Raw genomic sequence first — 21,523 nt, forward strand, 5'->3', positions numbered from 1 at the left:
ACACAGGTATTATAATCAAAATTATTGCCATTTCACAGATGAGGAAAATGAGGCTCAGGTGGATTTACCCAATGTGACTGGCTCTAAGTCTGAGTCGGGTCTTGGCTTCTAATCCAGTGCAACCCCTGAGAGGCCACGCCAGCGCTTCTTGTTGCTCCCTCTACAGTGTGTTAGGTCCCAATAACAGATGGCAGTTTAGTAGCAAGTCAAATACAAATCAGATGCATCGTGTATCAAGCGTAAAGCCAAATTTAAGTTAAATAAAATAACTATTCAAAAAATGGAATCTGACTTTTACTTAAAAATTTAGCTCATCAAATGATTCTTTTTCTTTTCTTCTCAGACTAGAAGAGGATGTGTTATAAGATTATGATGTTACTTCTACATAATGCTTTACGGTTTCCAAAATGCTTTGTATATATTCTCTCTTTTGACACTTATAACAACAGCGCCTGCTTCATGGGGCTGTTACATACACTTTAAAGAGGAAACTGAGGGTCAGTGGCCCAGTCACTTTCCCACAAAGTTACTATGTAACCCCAGTTTTCTGTTTTGTTTCATTTTTTAAAGAGAACCCCCCCAAAATTCCTTATTAAATGAGATGAAACCTTCAGTAAAACAGCATGTCTTTTTCCATGACCTTCTTTTTGTTTTCCTAGGTTTCTTTTCTGCAGGGATGGATGTATATTTTTGGTGATACACAAAGTTCTTTAATACTGACAGAAAAACCTCTAAAACACTCAAAAAAATAAAATTTTGGTTACAAAGTTTGGTTTTTTTCTTTTGCTCTAGCACTAAGGTGAAGACATTAAAAAATGCTTTTAAAACATCTCCTGAATCTAACTTCATTACAGCACTATAATATTAAAAATAATTAGGGAAAGAACTTAAGACATTTTGTCATTTATTGCTTGATCTTCTATTACTAAGGTACCTACCTAAGAAGTATATTAATCTGATATGCAAATCAATATCACCAGGCACCAGTCATAGGATAATCATTTCAACAGTAAATAATAATACAGCGTCCAATTGATGCATTTTATTATACTTTTTGTCCATTTCTTTTTTGAGGGGGGAAGGCAGGGCAATTGGGGTTAAATGACTTGCCCAAGGTCACACGGCTAGTAAGTGTTAAGTGTCTAAGGCCGAATTTGAAATCAGGTCCTCCTGACTTCTGGGCCAGTGCTCTTTTCACTGTGCCCCCTGTCCGTTTCTTAATGACAGCAAACAACAAAAAAAAGACACAATCATCTTCTAACATCAGGTACTCAGCAAAATACTGTGGCCAAATTTATATCACAAATTAACTATTATTGGAAAACTTTCCAAATGTAAAGATGAAAGATTTTGACCAAGAAATAAAGAGAAAATATCAGGAAAAAGCACCCTACTTTTCTTCTTCCAACACAAAAACAATCTTTTCTAGCTATTCCTATACATGTGACACCTACATCATACTCTCCCCATCATTTATTTCTACTGTAAAAATAAATAACTTCATCATATGCTTTTCTGAGCTTACAAGTTGACAGTTAATATAGCCTGTGAAGAAGGCAAGAAAATTTTGTTCTTAGGTTGTAATTAATCCTTGAGACTTTCACTAATATTAGTACAAGCTCTCTTCTACCTAGTTTACAGATGATAAAACTTAAGCAGATGAAATAACTGATTTATTCAGTTCCCACAATGACAGCTAAAATCAGAGTCAAAGCTAGGCAATTCCTCCAATTTTCAATTTTGCTGCTACAGTCAATCATCTTTAAACCTTATCAATTTCACCCAACATGTTTTGTTTAGGTAGTTTCTGTCAAGTCATCATGTTTCTAAACAACTGGGGAGGAGGGAGGGGGAACACAGTGGGAGCTCAATCAAAACTAGGAAAACCAAGAGAATATAAAAAAAAAAAACCTAACACTTCTTCACAGCTACCAAGGTGATGGGTACAATTATGCCCAGGGTATAATAATACAGAGGACAGAGGTTCTGGCTTCAGTCCTGAATGTCCACTGTCACTGGGAATGGGCACTAGGGGAATCCTAGTTCAACTGGTGCCCTGAAATGGCAGCTGGAGTCAAAGGAACACAGAATTTACATAGGTTATAAAGGGGCTTTGAGATAATTTTAGTTCAATCCCCTATTTCACAGATGCTGATACTGAGGCTAAGAGGTGAAGGTAGTCAGTACTTTCATGACTCTTCTGGAACAATTAAAAAAAGGAACCCTGGCTCAAAGCTGCACATAAAATTTGAAGCATTTTGTTTTATGAACACAAATCATTTTATGAACTAACCTCAATATGGTGGTTTAGTTTAAATATATCAATTACAAAATTGTTACATATCACTAAATAATACCTAACTGAAAGGTCCATCTACATAGTTCAGGTTAAAAAAAATCTCAGATTATCCCACTAAACCAGGATACATGATCATTTTATAAACTTATAGATGATAACTATAGAAAAATCCCTCTCACAAACAGTACCATAAAAATAAAGAGAAAAAAGAAAAAGATAAATTATAACCTAGAAAAAATGTTAGCTAAGATCTAAATTTGCAAGTACTACTTTGCTTCTTTAATCTTATCTACATGTTGTAGTCACATGATCTACTGATTTTTAGGTAACAAAATCTGACCTGCCATGGCCGCTCCCAATCCAATGGAATAGGAAATGCTCCAAGCCATGCTCCTATCACACTGGACAGTGTGGTGATCTGAAGACTATTATCCCAAATAGATGTAGCTCTGTAAAACACAAATATATTTAACATTTGAGGCAATTAGGTAAGCTGCTGGAGAAACAAGTTAGCAAACAACATGAATGAATGCTATTTTTGGCCTTCTAAAATGAGGATCTTAAACTGCTTTACTATTAATTGTTAAACATCTACAATATTATTTATAAATTCGTGAAAACTAAGGCCAAAGGTGCTCAAATAATATGCCCGTGGCCACACAGAGAATTAGGGGAAAATATGAAAGCAGAATTCACACATCCTAACTAATGAATCCATGTCTTATTGTAAATATCAGGGTCATAGATCCCTCTGGTAGCCTGGTAAAGCCTACAAATCCCTTCTCAGAATAATATTTTTAAATAATTGAAGGAAATACTAAATTTCAATTAGAGGTTAGTGAAAATAAAGATGCAATTTTCCCCCATTCAAGGTCAGTTATTCCCTGTAGCAGCAAGCACCCCAAGCGTCCTCAGGGTTTGCAGCTACCACAGGTTCTTGGATCTGCTTTGTCAAAGGAAAGCAACTCAAAATGGGTTAACAAGCTTACTTTAATCAGTCAGACATATATCGTTTACCTTGTTCAGGGGAAAAAGGTCAGCACCCCGAACTTCAAAGCATACAGGCAGAATTATCAAGACAGAAACAGATCAAGTAGACAGATTTCCAAACTGTCCAACCATTACATCCATACCCAGTCAACATCTGGGTTTCCACATTTGGGTTTTTCAAAGCCGGGGGACTCTCAACAACGGCTTCCCAGAATTCAGATCAAATCACAGAACACTTCTCAAAGTGAGTCCCCAAAACAAAGCTACACATCAGGGCTTATATAGCCTTCTCCTGGCTCAGAGAATGTAACAACCTTATTGACTCACTGGCCAATCAAGAAGTATCTACTGAAAAACAAGCCTCCCTCCCCAGGCTTCAGGTGCATTTTAGCCTAGGGGCAGGGAAGATCTTCCAAATTTGCATTCCCATTACATTCCCTGAAATCAATTCATAGATTCCTTCCTATTTTAGATGTTAACTTTAAGTTAGGAATGTTATACATATAACCTGAAAGACATATATATTGATGTAAAGTGAAGTGAATGGAAGCAGGAGAACACTGTACACAATAACAGCAACAGTGTAAAAATGATCAACTGTGAAAAATTTAGTTATGACCACTACGGGATGCAAAAATGGACAATTTTGATTCCATTAAATCAAAAAGGTATTGCACAAACAAAACCAATGCTGCCAAGATTAGAAGGAAAGCAGAACACTAGGAAAAAATATTTACAGCTAATTTCTCTAATAAAGACCTCATTTATCAAATATATAGAGGACTGAGTCAAATTTATAAGAACACAAGTCATTCCCCAACTGATAAGAGGTGAAAGGACATGAAAAGGCAAATTTCAGAATAAAAGTTATCTATAGTCATATGAAATAAATGCTCTAAGTCACTATTGATTAGAGGAATGCACATTTAAAACAACTGTGAGGTACCACCTCTTATCAGATTGCCTAATATGACAGAAAGGGAAAAGGACAAATGCTGGAAGAGATGTGGAAAAACTGGAACACTTAGGCACTTTGGTGGAGTTGTGAACTGATCTATTGAACCATTCTGGAGAGTAATTTGGAACCATGCCCAAAGGACTACAAAACTGGACGTATCCTTTAATGCAGTCACTACCAGATGTATATCCCAAAGAGATCAAAGAAAGAGGAAAAAGACCTTTATGCACAAAAATATTCATAGAAGCTTTTTTGTGGTGGCAAAGAATTGGAAATTGAGGGAATGTCCATCAATTGGGGAATGGCTGCACAAGCTGTGGTATGTGATTGTGATGGATGTGCTATGAGAAATGATAAATGTGACATTTTCAGAAAAACTTGGTAAGACTTATATGAACTGGTACAAATTGAAGAGAGCAGAACCATGAGAACACTGTTTCTTAAAAAAAATGTTTATGTACTTATTTTGTAGCTTATTTTTCCCCCAGTTACATGTGAAAACAATTAACATTTGTTTTTAAAACTTCTGAATTCCAAATTTTCTCCCTTCTCCCTTCCCCATCCCCCATCAAGAAAACAAGCAATTTGATACAGATTATAAATATGTAGTTGTAGCAGCAAGCACCCCAGCATACCCAGGGTGGCTGCCAACACAGGTTCTTAAATCTGCTTTTCTAAAGGAAAGCAACTCAAAATGGGTTAACAATCTTGCTTTAATCAATCAAACATATCATTTACCTAGTTCAGGGGAAAAAGTCAGTGCCCTGAACTTCAAAGTATACTGAAGTTAAAAGAAGACAGAGAAACATTTCAAGCAGACAGGCCTGCAACTGTCTGACCATTACATACATCCATACCTAGTCACAGTTACCAGAGAGGGAAGCATCAACATCTGGGTTTTCAAAGTTGGGGGGCTCTCAATGGCTGCCCAGAGTCTCGTCTGGTCAAATCACACAACACTTCCCAAAGTGATCCCCAAAGCAAAGCCTCCCATCAGGGTTTATATAGCCTTCTCCTGGCTCAGAGAATGTAACAACCCTCTTGACTCACTGGGCCTCCCACCACAGGCTCCAGGTGCACTTAAGCCTATCAAAGGGCCTAGGGGCAGGGAAAATCTTAAGTTTACATTCCCATTACAGTAGTCATGCAAAACATATCCATAACAGTCATGTTGTGAAAGAAAGCAAGTACCAAAAAAAAAAAAACCTTCAAGAAAAATAAAGCAAAAACAAAGTATGCTTTTATCTGTATTCAGACACCATCAGTTCTTTCTCTGAGGATGGATAGCATTTTTGATCATAAGTCCTTCAGAGTTGTCTTGAATCATTGTATTCTTAAGTCATTCACAGATGATCATCTTATAATATTGCTATCACTTTGCACATAGTACATTTCACTTTGCATTGGCCCATGCAAGTCTTTTCAGGTTTTTCTGAGAGCATCCTGCTCATCATTTCTTATAGTAAAATAGTCTTCCATCATAATCACATACCACAATTTGTTCAGCCATTCCCCAATTGATGGGTATCCCCTCAATTTCTAATTCTTTGCCTTCAGAAAAAGCTGCTATTTTTGCATATAGGTCCTTTTCCTTTTTGTCTCTTTTGGGAGACAAATTTAGTAGTGGTATTGCTAGGGTATGCATGATTTTAATAGCCCTTTGAGCATAGTTCCAAATTGCTCTACAAAATGGTTGAATCGGTTCACAACTCTACCAACAGTGCATTTAATGTCTCATTTTTCACACATCCCCTCCAACATTTGTCATTTACCTTTTCTGTCCTATTAGACAATTTAATGGGTAGGAGGTAGTACCTAAGAATCCTTTTAATTTGCATTTCTCCAATCAACAGTGAGTTAGAATATTTTTTCAGACAGCTATAGATAGCTTTGATTACTTAATCTAAAAACTGACTATATCATTTATCAATTGGGGAATGGCTCTTATTTTCATAAATTTGATTCAGTTATGTATGTGTTAGAGAAATGAGGCCTCTATCAGAGACATTTGCTTCAAAATTTGTTACTTCTGCTAACTGTATTTCCCTTCATCCTATTCATGCCACCCCCATTTATTCTCTCTCTCCTTTCACCCTGCCCCTCCTCAAGTGTTTTGCTTCTGACTACCCTCTCCCCCAATCTGCCCTCCCTTCTATCAACCCCCTCTTCCCTTATCCCCTTCCCTGTAGGATAAGATAGATTTCTATACCCAATTGCGTGTGTATGTTACTCCCTCTTTAAGTCAATTCTGATGAGAGTTCATTCACTCCCCCTTGTCTCCCCCCCTTTTCCTCCACTGTACAAGCTTTTTCTCGTCTCTTTTATGTGAGGATTTACCCCCATTATACTTCTCCCTTTCTTTTTCTCCCAGTACAATCCTTTCTCAACCTTTAATTTTATTTTTTAGATATCATCCCTTCATATTCAACTCACACCCATGCCCTTTGTCTATATATACTCATTCTAACTACCCTAATAATGGGAAAGGTCTTGTGAGTTACAAATATCTTCCCATGTAGGAATGTAAACAGTTTAACCTTATTAAGTCCCTTATGATTTCTCTTTCTGGTTTACCTTTTTATGCTTCTTCTAAGTCTTGCATTTGAAAGTCAAATTTTCTGTTCAGTTTTGGTCTTTTCAGCAAGAATGCTTGAAAGTCCTCTATTTCATTTTTCCCCCTAAAGGTTTATACTCAACTTTGCTGGGCAGGTGATTCTTGATTGTAATCCTAGCTCATCTGCTCTCCAGAAATATCATATTCCAAGCCCTCTGATCCTTTAATGTAGAAACTGCTCAATCTTGTATTATCCTGACAGTGGCTCCACAATACTTGAAATGTTGCTTTCTGACTGTTTGCAAAATTTTCTCCTTTACCTGGGAACTCCAGAATTGGGCTATACTATTCCTGGGAGTTTTCATTTTGGGATTTCTTTTGGGAAGTGATTGGTGGATTCTTTTCAATTTCTATTTCATCCTCTGGTTCTAGAATATCAGGACAGTTTTCCTTGACAATTCCTTGAAAGATGATGCCTAGGCTCTTTTTTTGATCATGGCTTTCAGGTAGTCCAATGATTTTTTAATTATCTCTCCTGGATCTATTTTCCAGGTCAGTTGTTTTTCCAATCAGATTTCACATTGTCTTCTCTTTTTTCATTCTTTTGGTTTTGTTTTATTGCTTCTTGATTTCTCATAGTCAGCTTCCATTTGCTCCATTCTAATTTTTAAGGAATTATTTTCTTTAGTTTTTTTTTGTCTTCTTTACCAAGCTGTTAACACTTTTCTCATGATTTTCTTGCATCATTATCATTTCTCTTCCCAATTTTCCCCCTACCTCTCTTACTTGATTTTCAAAATCCTTTTTGAGCTCTTCCATGGCCTGAGACTAATTCATATTTTTGGGGGGGCACCCCCAAAGCGTCCTCAGGGTTCAAGACTTCAAGGCACTTCATCCCACCCACCATAGTCACAAGTCCATCCTCCCCCTGGGTCCCAAACTGTGGGATGCAGCCAGGAAACACATTCAGTGCCCCTGCTTTGCTGCTCAGTTCTTATCTTTTCCTGTGGCTGAATTCCAAACTCCTGGGCTCCTTCTCCTCCTGCAGGCAGCAGCCGCTCCTGGCTTCTGCCCAGGTCCCGATGCAGGCAGCTCACCATTCCTGCTCTCATCTCAGCGAAGTCTGCATGCAGGCCACTCTTCTCTCCTGATCCATGGCCCCACAGAGTCACAGCTACCACAACTGGGAAACAAACAATTATCCCAGCCCCCATACTTTCCTTTTACTCTGCAGATCCTGTTCGTGACGCCATTTTGTAGCAGCAAGCACCCCAAGCGTCCTCAGGGTTTGCAGCTACCACAGGTTCTTGGATCTGCTTTGTTAAAGGAAAGCAACTCAAAATGGGTTAACAAGCTTACTTTAATCAGTCAGACATATATCGTTTACCTTGTTCAGGAGAAAAGGTCAGCACCCTGAACCTCAAAGTATACAGGCATAATTATCAAGACAGAAACATCAAGTAGACAGATTTCCAAACTGTTCCAACCATTACATCCATACCCAGTCAACATCTGGGTTTCTACATTCTGGGTTTTTCAAAGCCGGGGGACTCTCAACAACGGCTTCCCAGAATTCAGATCAAATCACAGAACACTTCTCAAAGTGAGTCCCCAAAACAAAGCTACACATCAGGGCTTATTTAGCCTTCTCCTGGCTCAGAGAATGTAACAACCTTATTGACTCACTGGCCAATCAAGAAGTATCTACTGAAAAACAAGCCTCCCCCACCCCAGGCTTCAGGTGCACATTAGCCTAGGGGCAGGGAAGATCTTTAAAATTTACATTCTTATTACAGCAACTGTTTTCAGAAATACTTCCAGAGACCTTTAAGTTTTCAGTTCTTCCAAGGCGGTATGATCTAAGGAGAGGTGTTTACTCTTCTCCTGGCCTGTGTGCTACACTGTGACCACAAGCACTCTTTTCTGCCCTGGAACTGTGAGGAGTGCCCCTCCTTCACTGTGGCTGCAAGCTCTGTTAAACTAGTGATGCTCCTTGCCCTGGGACTGCTACCCCAAGTCTGCGCAACTGAGACTCTCACCTGAGGGCTTGCAAAAAGTCCCCTGTAATCTTCTGACCAGTTGTTCACACCCCCCTCTCCCCCCCCCCTTACATCTGTGGGTTGAAAGCTCAGGAAGCAGCTGCAGCTGTTGCTGCTGTTGATTCAGTCACTCCTAAAGCCTGCTCCTGATTTGCTGTGGTCAGGGCTGTGCTTCTTTCTAACCCAGATGAGACAAATCTTTCTTTCCTGACCTTCCAGGTTGTCTCTGGCATCTGTGGGCTAAGAGCTCTGGAAACTGCCATTGCTGCCAGTGATTCAGTCAGCAGTCCTGGCTCCAGGTTTGGTGGGGGATGGTCTGTGCTGGCACAGCCCACGCTCCTCTCCTACCCTGGTGCAACAGACCTTTCCTGCTGACCCTCCAAGTTGTTTTGGGCTGGAAACTTGTCTCACTCCATCTTTTTGTGGGTTCTATTGCTCTAGAATTTGTTTAGAGACATTTAAAAAAGATATTTGGAGGGCTCTGGCAAGTCCCTGACTTTACTCTGCCATCTTGGCTCCGCCTCCCACCACAAGAATATTGTACATAGTAACAGCAATATTGTAAGATGATCAACTGTGAATAGACTTAGCTGTTCTGAGTAATCAAATGATACAAGATAATTCTGAAGGACTTATGATGAAAAATGTTATCCATCTCCAGAGAAAGAACTGATGGAGTTTGAATGCATATTGAAGCATATTTTTTTTTTGGGGGGGGGGGTTGGTCTGTGTTTTATTTTGCAACATGACTAATATGGAAATATATTTTTTCATGACTGTATGTGAATATATCAAATTGCTTGCACTCTTAAGGAGGGGAGAAGGAAGGGAAGGTGAGAATTTGGAATTAACTTTTTTAAAAATAAATGTTAAAAATTTTTTTACATGTCATTGAGAAAAAAGTAAAATGAGAGAAAAAAAAAGAAAAAGAGAAAGATTTAGCTGCTCTACTCAATAAAATTATCTAAGACCAAAGGTCCCATGATAAAAAATGCTATTTACCTTCAAATAGATAGAAAACTGATGAACTCTGTGAGTGCAGATTAAAGCATACTTTTTTTCACTTTCTTGTCTTTTTTCTTTTTTGCAACATGGCTAACTAATATGGAAATATGTTTTGCATGATGTCATATGTATAACTAAAATCATACTGCTTGCCTTCTCAATGGGTAGAAGAGAGGATGGAGGGAGGAAGTGGATTTGGAACTCAATACTTTTAAAAATGAATGCCAGAAATGATGAAAAAAAAAGAGGAAAAAACTAATATCATACATATTAAATGGGGAGACTGGAAAGAGGATTGAAATTAGTATGATCAGAGGCCACTTGTCATGAGCTCATTCTTTTTCCTTTCTCTTTATATCAAAATTTTTAATATCATTTTCTCCTCTCTCTTCTTTTCTCATAGTATAACGGGGTGCCTCTTTTCCTAAATAAGGTCAACCCCCCAACTATTGTCTCTAATTTTCAACTTCTCCCCAAATACTAGTTCATTTCCTACTGCCCTTAAACATGCCCACGTCTAGCCCATTTTTAAAAAACCTTCACTAGACTCCATCTCCTTCAGCTATGGTCCTATATTTCTCATCCTTTCCTGAGCCAAACACCTAAAAAAAGGTTGTCTATACTCTGCCTATATTTCTTCTCCTTACTGCAATATGGCTTCTAAACTCATTACTCAATTGAAATTGCTCTCTTCGAAGTTAACCAGAACTGATCAGGTCTTTTCTTTGTACTCATTCTTCTAGATCTCTCTGCTGGATTTAACAGTACTAATTACCCTCTCCTCCAAAATATTCTCTCTCCTCTCTGGGATTTCACGATAAAACTTTCTCCCACTTTTTCTACCCGTTATGACCAATAAAAAAAACCCCAAAACTCTTTGGGGCTTTTTTATGATCCTTTTTTAATGAGCTCATCATCCATAGCCGAATTGTGGATATTCCCAAAAGGTCTCTCCTGGGACCTATATTCTCAGTGTCCACAAAAATTTCTATATATGAAATTATCAGCTCTCTGCAGATAACTCAAAGATTTATATTTCCAATCTCTGTCTCTCCAATAAGCTTCAGTCCTGAATCACAGATTGCCCATTTCAAACTGGATATTCCAGAAATGGTTCAAATTCAACATGCCCAAAACAGAAACCAATTTTCCCCCAAAACCTTTCTTTTAAACTTCCCTATTTCTTTCAAAAGCACCACCACTCTTCTAGTGTCTCAGATTTATAACTTCATGGTCATCCTTGGCATTCCTTCACCCCATATATACTACTAGCTATCAAATCTTATTCTACCTCTCCATTTCTCATATCCTTCTCGATACTTACAGTTATTACTTTAGTTCAATCCTTTATCACCTCTCATCTACAAGAACCTCTTAATTGGTTGCTCTGCCTTAAAGCCTCTTCCTACTCCAGTCCATTCTATACACTGCTAAAAAAGTAATTTTCCTTAAACACGTATCTGTCTCTTCCTCCCTCATTCAACTTCAATGGCAACCTAATGTCTCTAGAAAGAAAAAAAAAAATATAAACTACTCTGTTTAGCTTTTTTTTTTTTTTAAAGCAATTGGGGTTAAGTAACTTCCTCAAGGTTACACAGCCAGGTGTTTCTGGGTGGGTGCTAAGTGTCTGAGCTCGGATTGGATCCCCAGGTCATCCCGACACTGGGGCTGGTGCTCTTACTTGCTGAACTACCTGGCCGCCCCTCTGTTTAGCTTTTAAAGCTTTGGCTATATCCTATCCTTCCAGTTTCATTATATATTACTCTCCCCACCCTACTCCTTGATCTAGACATACTGACCACCTGTAATGCGAATGTAAATTTTAAAGATCTTCCCTGGCCCTAGGGTAAAGTGCACCAGAAGCCTGGGGAGGGAGGCTTGTTTTTCAGTAGATACTTTTGACTTGCCAGTGGGTCAATAAGGTTGTTACATTCTCTGAGCCAGGAGAAGGCTATATAAGCCCTGATGTGTAGCTTTGTTTTGGGGGCTCACTTTGAGAAGTGTTCTGTGATTTGATCTGAATTCTGGGAAGCCGTTGTTGAGAGTCCCCCGGCTTTGAAAAACCCAGAATGTGGAAACCCAGATGTTGACTGGGTATGGATGTAATGGTTGGACAGTTTGGAAATCTGTCTACTTGATGTTTCTGTCTTGATAATTATGCCTGTATACTTTGAGGTTCAGGGTGCTGACCTTTTCTCCTGAACAAGGTAAACGATATATGTCTGACTGATTAAAGTAAGCTTGTTAACCCATTTTGAGTTGCTTTCCTTTAACAAAGCAGATCCAAGAACCTGTGGTAGCTGCAAACCCTGAGGACGCTTGGGGTGCTTGCTGCTACACCACCTCTGTTCCTTTATCCATAGTGCCTAGCTACCACCATATCTTTGCACTGGCTGTCTGTCCGTCATGCCTGGAATGCACTCTGTTCTACCTCAGAGAATTCCTCTCTTCCTTCAAGATTTTTTTCAGTATTTCCTACAGGAAGCCCTCTCTGGTCCTGCCCCTCCCACACACCAGTGACTTCCCTTGCATTCATTTCTATTTATTCTGTGTACTTGCTGTGCTCTCCATTACAACACAAGCTATTTGAAAGCAGGGACTGTCTCATTCTTTGTACTCATATCCTCTTTAGGGCTTGGCACATGGTAGCAGGTGTTTAATAAAAGCTTGTTATCTGACTGGATTTGAATTCCCCCTCTGACACTAGACATGACCATGAGGAGGCAGCTTAGCCTCACTGAGTTAACTTCCCTCATATGTAAAACGAACATGCCATTCTTAGAAACTCATCAGAGGGCAGATGTGAAGATTTGCCCGAGTCTGAGACAGTGCTATTTTCAGACATTTCCTTCTGTGTATGATGTTGCACTTATCTCAATGGATATAAGAAAACAGCAGTTGGACAGTCCAAATCCATATGAAATTTAAAGCAGTGCCAATGACACAACTCTAAAATAGTGTTGGACCTGAGTCCGGAAAATTTTAGTTCAAATCTGGCCTCAGACACCTACTAGCAGTGTGGCCTTAGGCGGGCAAGTCACTTAATCACTGCCTGCCTCAGTTTCCTCATTTGTAAAATATGGGTAATAACAGCATTCCCCAAGGTTGTTGTGAGGATCAAATGAAATAATATTTGCAAAGTTCTTTGTAAATCTTAAAATGCTGTAGAAAAGCTAGCTATATTATCAATACATAAGATACTAGATATAAAATACTTGGTAAACTTTAAAAGTGCTATTTAATTATATGTTATCATTACTACTATTATTTTCTTGGGAAAAGGAGAAGAAAAAATCCATAACAAATCACAATTATTTTTCTCTCCATTTCAATTAATTCCACATCTCACTATCATCATTCTTTTAATCCCTGTCCTTCCACCTGATCACGGACTCAATCCATACTATTTTGATCTGCATGTGTGTAATGGGAATGCAAATTTGGAAGATCTTCCCTGCCCCTAGGTTAAAGTGCACCTGAAGCCTGGGGTGGGAGGCTTGTTTTTCAGTAGATACTTCTTGATTGGCCAGTGGGTCAATAAGGTTGTTACATTCTCTGAGCCAGAAGAAGGCTATACAAGCCCTGATGTGAGGCTTTGTTTTGGGGGCTCACTTGGAGAAGTGTTCTGTGATTTGATCTGTATTCTGGGAAGCCGTTGTCCAGGGCCCCCCCGGCTTTGAAAAACCCAGATGTTGATTTGGTATGGATGTAATGGTTGGACAGTTTGGAAATCTGTCTACTTGATCTGTCTCTGACTTGATAATTCTGTCTGTGTACTTTGAAGTTTGGGGTGCCGACCTTTTCCCCTGAACAAGGTAAACGATATATGTCTGACTGATTAAAGTAAGCTTGTTAACCCATTTTGAGTTGCTTTCCTTTATCAAAGCAGATCCAAGAACCTGTATGGGCAGCAAACCCTGAGGACGCGCTTGGGGTGCTTGCTGCTACAATGTGTGACACAGTGGGAAGAGCACTGGGTTTAGAAGACCTGGGTTTGAAATCCTCCTCTGCTTAATGCCTGTGTGATATTAGACAAGTCACTAAATGTCTTCAGGTTTCAGTTTCTTCATCTGTAAAATGAGAGGATTAGACCAGATGACCTTTAAAGTCCCTTTGACTGTTAAATCTATATTTTGAAGTTAGTCAATTAACCCTAGAACTGTTTCACGTGTACACTGTACACTTCCATTTAGACTTAAAGCTCCTCAATGGCAGGTACTTTATTCTGTTTCCCCCAAAGTACGCTGCAAAGACTAGGCTCTATACATAAGATGCTGAATAAGTGTGAGTGATGAGGGACCAATAAAATAAACAAGCTCAATGTGAATAAAAAGTCAATCAACTGGCACTTTTTAAGTGCCGACTATGTACCAGATACTATGCTAAATGTTGTGGATACAGGTGCAGCCAGGTATCACAGCAAGTAAGAACACCGGCTCCAGTGTCGGGATGACCTGGGGATCAAATCCGGGCTCAGACACTTAGTACCACACCCAGAAATAACTGGCCGTGTAACCTTGAGCAAGTTACTTAACCCCGACTGCTTTAAAAAAAATAAATAAATGTTGTGGATATAAAAAAAGATGCCTGCCTTCAAGGAGCTCCCAGTCTAATGAAGTTGACAAATGCAAACCAATATGTACAAACAAGACATGTAGACGATAAAGTGGGGGTGGTCTCAGAGGCAAGACATTAGATTAAGGAAGACAGGGAAAGGCTTCTTGCAGAAGATGGGACTTTAAACAAATCTTGAAGGAAATCAGGGAACAGAACTGAGGAGAGGAGTGTTTCAGGGAAAGGAATCAGCCAATGTGAATACTCGAAAGTTGGGAGATGGACTGTCCTGTGTAAGGAACAGCAAGGAGGACAATGTCAATGGAGTGCAGAGTATGTGAAGGAGAGTGAAGTGTAAGAAAACTGGAAAGGTAGAAAGGGGACAGATTACAGAGGGTTTTAAGTACAACAGTATAGGTGTGAGGTGATGAAGGCCTGTACTAGGGTGGTAGCTTTTCAGAAAAGAGAAGTAGATACATATGAAATATATTACAAAAGTAGAATGTCAACAAATTGGATCGAGGAGATGAGAGGAAGTAATGAATGATGATACTTCATTGGGGAGCCCAGGTGACTGAGAGAATGGTGATAATCTTGATAGTAACAGGAAGGATTTGAAGGGAAAGATGGGTTTAACTTTGGACATGTTGGGTTTAAGATGTCTACAAGACATCGAGTTTGAGCCAATTTTTTTTTTGTCAAGGGCAAACCTTATCTATGTCACCAATGACTAAATGGAAAGGCTTATGACAACCTTATTTTGGAATGTATTTGCCACAATAATTGTATAAGACCATGAACAATTAGCCAAAGAAGTTAAAGAAGCCATTTCTAAAAAAATCTTGAAGATTAATGGTCTAGATTCACTTGGGTAAAATCCTACTGAAGGTATAAAAAGTAAATTAAATGGAGGGTTCTTGTTAACTTTTGTTTCTATGTATCTTATGACTTATCTTTTCATACCACATCTCATTATAACCTACTACACATTCCCTATTTTTCAAGCATTTGCTTATGTAGGCTCTGCTCAGTGAAAACCAATACTTCAATTCTCGCTACCTTTATTCACTCATTCCTTTTTAAAGCAGAATTCCATCTGGATCATGAATCAGGAAGAGACCAAGGACAGAGAAAAGATAGTGGTTAAGGAAGGAAAGAAATATACTAGCATAGACCAATATTCATATACTCAACCCTCAAGAACTATCCCTACCATCATCACCAAGTCCCCATCTTCCCTTTCATGTCACATAAATATTGATAACTTCTTTTCCTTTTCAAGGTCCTCCCCTTATTTTGAGAACAACAGACATAAAGGAGGTATAGTGAAACCCCCTGAAGGAAGAGTTTTCACAGTGCTTTAAAAAAAACCAAAAACTCAGGGAGGCTAGGTGGCGTAGTGAATAGAGCACAGGCCCTGGAGTCAGGAGGACCTGAGTTCAAATTTGGCGTCAGATATCTAACATTTACTAGCCATGTGACCTTGGGCAAGTCACTTAACCCCAATTGCCCTGCCCTTCCCCTCCAAAAAGTAACCCCCCCCCAAAAAAAACCCACCTGCCCTGTGTAGGGAGCTCCCAGCGAAGAATTCTCCCTACAAATGCAGACTGGCACCTCCTCTGTAACTTCAGTTTCCTGGAGCACTCGGGTTAACTTGCCTTGGGTCACAGAGAGGCAGGGCCTGAACCCAACTAATTTACTAAGCCGTGCCTCATTACAGAACACTTATGCCTCTCTAATAACACTGTGATAAAGCAAAAGATTATGAAAAGAGTACCAGGGTGGGGATAGGAGGACCTGGCTTCCAGTGCCAGATCTAGCAATAAGCTTTATGACTTCTGTCAATTTAAACAAACATGTATCAAATACCTAACATGTATAAAGAACTGTGGTAGATGCTGGGAATATAAAGATAAAACAACAAAATCATATCCAACATCAGGGAACTTATGACCATCAGGAGGATGGAGTCGGGGGAGAATTACATCATCTACAAACACGAGAAAATACAAAGCAATTTGAGGAAGAGAAAAACATAGACTTGTGGGAACAGTGGTATTTTAATTCTCAAGGAGGACCAAAATGGCATCACTATGTTAGAGTCAAGTTATAATGCTTCTGACTGTGGCTAATGAGACCAATACAAGCTCAGAATGCTCCACCACAGGTTAGGCACAAATAGTCCATGTAAACATTTGAGGTGGATTCTCTAAATTTGTACGTCTCAAATTTCTTTTGAGCTACTTCAATTCTGCTTTGCTCATACAGCCCAGCACCTTTTTCAATGTGGATCCACCATGCTAGGTAGAACCTTGACAGCATTTCCCATGTCACACAATTCCAAAGTTCTTCAGAGAGACCTTGAGAGTGTCCTCGCTCACTTCTCCGACCACCATGTGAGTGCTTGCCTTGTATGAGTTCTCTGTAAAACAGTCTTTTGGCAAGTGAACATTTGGCATTTGAAAAATGTGGCCAACCCATCAGAGTTGCATTCTCTGCATATTCCTAGTAGTTTTCTTTTTGGGATCTTTTTCAGCAGATGATCGGTGAATTCTTTCACCCTCTATTTTGCCCTCTGATTCTAAAACATCAAGGCAGTTTTCTTTGAGAACTTCCTGGAGGATGATTTCTAGGTTCTTACTTTGATCATGGCTTTCAGGTAGTACAATAATTTTAAAATTATCTCTCCTGGATCTATTTTCCAGGTCAGTGGTTTTTCCCGTGAGATATTTCACATTGCTTTCTATTCTTTCGTTTGTTTGGATCTGTTTAACAGCATCTTGATTTCTCATAAAGTCATTAGCTTCCATTTGCTCCAGTCTAATTCTGAAGCCATGATTCTCCTCATTGAGCTTTTGAGATCTTTTTCCATCTGGCAAATTCGGCTTTTTAAGGCATTCTCCTCATTGCCTTTTTGAGCCTCTTTTGCCATTTGAGTCAGTCTGTTTTTTAAAGTGTTATTTTCCTCAGTCAGGCTGTTGACACTCATTTCATAATTTTCTTGCATTGTTCTCATTTCTCTTCCCAATTTTTCCTCCACTTCTCTCATCTGCTTCTTAAGGTCCTCTATGGCCTGTAACCAGCTTGTATTTTCCTTTGAAGCTTTTGGTGCAGGAGTTCTGACTTCACTGTCTTCCTCCTGTTCCATGCTTTGCTCCTTTTTGTCCCCAAAATAGGAGTGTAATGTTGGAATCTTCTGTCTGCTTTGTTTCCTTTGCCTGGTCACGTCACCCCTCAGTCACTTGACCCCTGGGCTTTTCGCCACAGTAGGACTTTGCCACCAGACAGGGGAGCTTTAGTCCCAAACACTGGGGTTTTCTCAGTTGCTGGAGGTATTAGATGGGTATCCTCTCTGAGGTCTCCACGTGCTCTGGCAAGCTGGACACACACCCCAGGACCTCCACCCTAGACTGCAATCCAGATCCAAGCAGGTTAAAGCAAGAGTGATTACCCCTCAGACTGGTGCTTGGTCCCCCTACACTTTGCAGGCCAGGAGCTGAAGCTGCCACGTGGCACTGGCTGGCTGTGCAGGTGCCTCAGCGGCTTCTCGCCCCGGGGGGGCAAAAGCCATGCACTCCCACTTACTGGTCCCAAAGTCCAGACTGCACTGACCTCTCACTTTGTCCTTCACATCTATGGGTTGATGAATCTGGAAACGGCCACAGCTGCTGCTGTTCTGGAGTCCCTCCCGCAGTGGCTAGTCAGGCCCACCCTGGGGCTAAAGCCTCAACTTGGCATGGGTCTAGGCTTGGCTCCCAGAGCACTGCACTGGCCAATTCCTGCCAGCCTGCCCTGCTGTCCTCAGCAGGAGGTTGGCTTCTCTGTGTCATTTTGTGGGTTCTGCAGCTCCAGAGTTTGTTTAGAGTCCCCTTTTTACATGGATTGGAGAAGGTGGAAGCCAGAGCAGCGGGGAGGTCCTGCTTCTACTCCACCATCGTGGCTCCGCCCCCAGCTTGTAGCCTTTTCAAGTGAAATAATTTATCCTCAGCGTGGGAGCTGACCTTGATGCCATGTCTGTCCTCATCACAAGTATCTAACAACATAGCTGAGAACATGATGCTAAAGAGCATGGGAGCAAGCACACAGCCGAGAGTGTGAAAGCATCGTTCATGATCCAGAACCTGGGCAAACCTGCTATCATGAAACTGATGCACAATGCTGATGAACTTCTCTGGGCAGCCAAATTTTACATAGTTTTCCATAAGTCCTTACAACTGACAATATCAAAGGCCTTAGATCAATGAATGTTGCTACAGACCTCTGTTCTTCTCCCGGCGTTCTTCTTGGAAGTTGTCGGGCAAATATTATTCCTTGGCCCTTTCTGAAGCCACACTGGTTCTCACTGGTAGAAGACCATCTTCCAGATGAAGTATCTGTCTATTAGGGAAGACTCTGGCAAGAATCTTGCCAGCAATAACTAAGAGAGAGAACCCCCTGTGATTGTCAACAGGACAATCTATTTCCTTTAGCTTTATAGAGATGGACAATGTAGGCGTTCTTCAACTCCTGGGGGATAACCTCCTCTTGCCATATAATCCAGAAATTTCAATCAGCTTTTGCATGAGCAATGGACTCCCCCCTCAATCCCCACCCCCCACTTTGTAAATCTCAGATAGAATAAAATCATCACCAGGTGCTTTGCCACAGGCAAGGAGCCTAATGACATTCAAAACTTCTTCAGTTGGAAATTTGACTAGAGAGGGGTTGACTTCAACCTGAGGTAAACAGTCAATGGCTTCAATATTGGCAGATAGTGGTCTGTTGAGAACACTATGGAAGCGCTCAGTCCATCTTTACAGGATCATGTCCTTATCACTAATCAATGTGGTCCATCAGCAGTGAATAGTTGAGATGCACCACATGTCTCTGGCCCATAAATAGCCTTCAAGGAATCATAAAATGCTCTGGATTGTTACTCACAGAGGATAAGTCTAGGAGCAGTCTAGGACTGCCACACATTACTGTCATCACCTCCACATCCTGTCCGTCTTTTCTTACGACAGTCTACTCTTATATACTTTTGCACCAGCTGTCCTCCATGCTTGAAAATAAAACCCTCCTTAATGCCATCTTTTAGAGCCCAAGACATAGTTGACATATTATTTCCTACATGAAGTCTTTTCTGGTGTCCCCAACTACTAGTGCTTTCCTTCTCAAACTACTTTGCAGACATTTGTATTTGTTCCTTTTACATCTGTGATATTTATTTTATGTATTTGCTTCTCTTATTAGAATACAATCCTTGAAGGCAGGGATTGTTTTATCCTTTGTGCATTTACTTCCAGAACCTAACAGTGTCTGGCACATAACAGTGAATAAATGCTTGTTGTTTGATCATATAAATGTTTAGTTAAATCAAGGAAAAATATTATTTAAATAAGTAACCAAAGTTACAATGAAAATATATATGGCTAATAAAACCACACATCTCAGAGTTGCATGGAACCTCAGTGGCTATCTAATCCAAACAATACCTAACTGAAAAAGAATTTCCACAAGAGATCATCTAGCCTTTTCTTTAAAAGTTCCAATGTAGGAGAATTCAGAAGTTCCAAAATCAGGAAATAAAATTTATTTGGCACTTGCTGTGTGTCAGGCGCTCTGCTAAGAAATGGGGATACAAAGAAAGGCCCCAAACAGTCCCTGTTCTCATGGAGACCACAGGGTAATAGGATAGACAATATGCAAACATCTATGTACAAATAAGATATGTACAAGACAAAATGGAGATAATCAACATGGAAGGCACTATTATTAAGATGAATAAGGAAAGGCTTGCAGAAAGTAGGATTTTAAGTAAACTGCAAAAGAAGCCATGGAAAATAGAAGATAGAGAGATGAAGAGGCAGAACATTCCAAGCATGGAAGACAGTCAATGAAAATACTCGAGTTAAGAAATGGAATGTCTTGTGCAAGGAATAGGCTAGTGTCATTGGATCACAGAATATGTGGAGGGAGAAAAATATAAGACTAGAAAGGTAAAAAGGAGCCAGGTATAAAGAGCTTTGAATACCAAAAGATTTTATAATTTGATCCTGGTGATAGTGAACCACTGTAGTTTACTGAGTAGAGGAGGCATGACGTGGTCAGACCTGTATTTTAGGAAGATCACTTTGATAATTGAGTAGAAGAGACTGGAGTGAGGAGAACTTTGTGACAGGGAGACAAACTAGTAATGAGGGCCCTGTATAAGAGTTCTGGGAGTGTCAGAGAAGGGGGCATATACAAGAGATATTATAGAGGTAAAACTAACAGGCCTTGATGATAGATTGCATATGGGGGTTGAGAGAGAGGAGTTGAGGATCTTACTGTGGTTGCAAACCTGAGTGACTGGGAGAATGGTGACAGTAAGAGGCAATTTAGGAAGAGGGGAGGGTTTTGGGAGAAAGAGGATGAATTCAGTTTTGGACATACTGAGTTTAAGATCCATTTATCAGTTAGCCAATTTGAGATATAAAAAAGGCAACTGGAGATGTTAGACTGAAAGTCAGCAGAAAGGTCAGGGCTAGATAAGTAGGTCTGAGAATCAACAGACAGATGATAATTGAATCCCTGAGAGGTGACAAGATTACCAGTTGAAAGAGTCAAAAGGCAAAGAGAAGATAGCCCAGGACAGAGGCCAAGACAGGGCACTGCATTTTTAGATAGCTCAAATTCTTAGGAAGTTTTTCCATCCTGCAAGCCTAAATTTGGCACCTTGCAACTTCCACTCACTGTACCTGGTTCAGGCCTATGGGGTCCAACACCATAAGTGTTATCCCTCTTCTACATAATGGCCCTCCAATACTTAAAGACTGATATGACATCCCCCATGAAGGATCTCTTTTCCAGACTAAACATCTCCAGTTTCTTCCTAACAAGTGCATGATGACTTCACTACCTTCTAAATAAAGTTTTTATTTCAGACAAAAACATTTTAAAAAACCAAGCAAATGTACTGTTGAAAAGAAAATTATTCACAATTACAGTTATCCCAAAATGACATGGGCTGCCTCAGAAGGCTGCAAGTTCCTTCTTGCTGTCTTTAAGCAAAGGTTAGATGACAACTAAATGACAAAGATGTTGGAGAGAGTCTTATTCAAGTTTTAGATGGAGTCTGAAATTCCTTTCAACTCTGAGGTTCT

General features: G+C 39.9%; 1 protein-coding gene across 3 annotated transcripts in view; it reads right to left on the reverse strand.

Moving 5' to 3' along the window:
- The window catches only part of PIGF (phosphatidylinositol glycan anchor biosynthesis class F), a 49,770-nt gene that overhangs the window by 12,012 nt on the left and 16,235 nt on the right, over window positions 1–21,523 (reverse strand). For 2 of the 3 annotated variants that reach the window (XM_069071629.1, XM_069071628.1), the window contains exons 5-6: window positions 2,640–2,748; window positions 69–160 (exon numbers count right to left, since the gene is read on the reverse strand). In XM_069071629.1, coding sequence (XP_068927730.1) covers window positions 69–160; window positions 2,640–2,748 — 201 coding nt within the window. The remainder of the gene's footprint in view (window positions 1–68; window positions 161–2,639; window positions 2,749–21,523) is intronic. The other variant, XM_069071630.1, reaches the window with a different exon arrangement.

This window comes from Petaurus breviceps, unplaced genomic scaffold, assembly GCF_028583685.1.
Source record: "Petaurus breviceps papuanus isolate PSGF00001 unplaced genomic scaffold, PetGlider_PUasm1.0 90842, whole genome shotgun sequence".
NCBI lineage: Eukaryota > Metazoa > Chordata > Mammalia > Diprotodontia > Petauridae > Petaurus > Petaurus breviceps.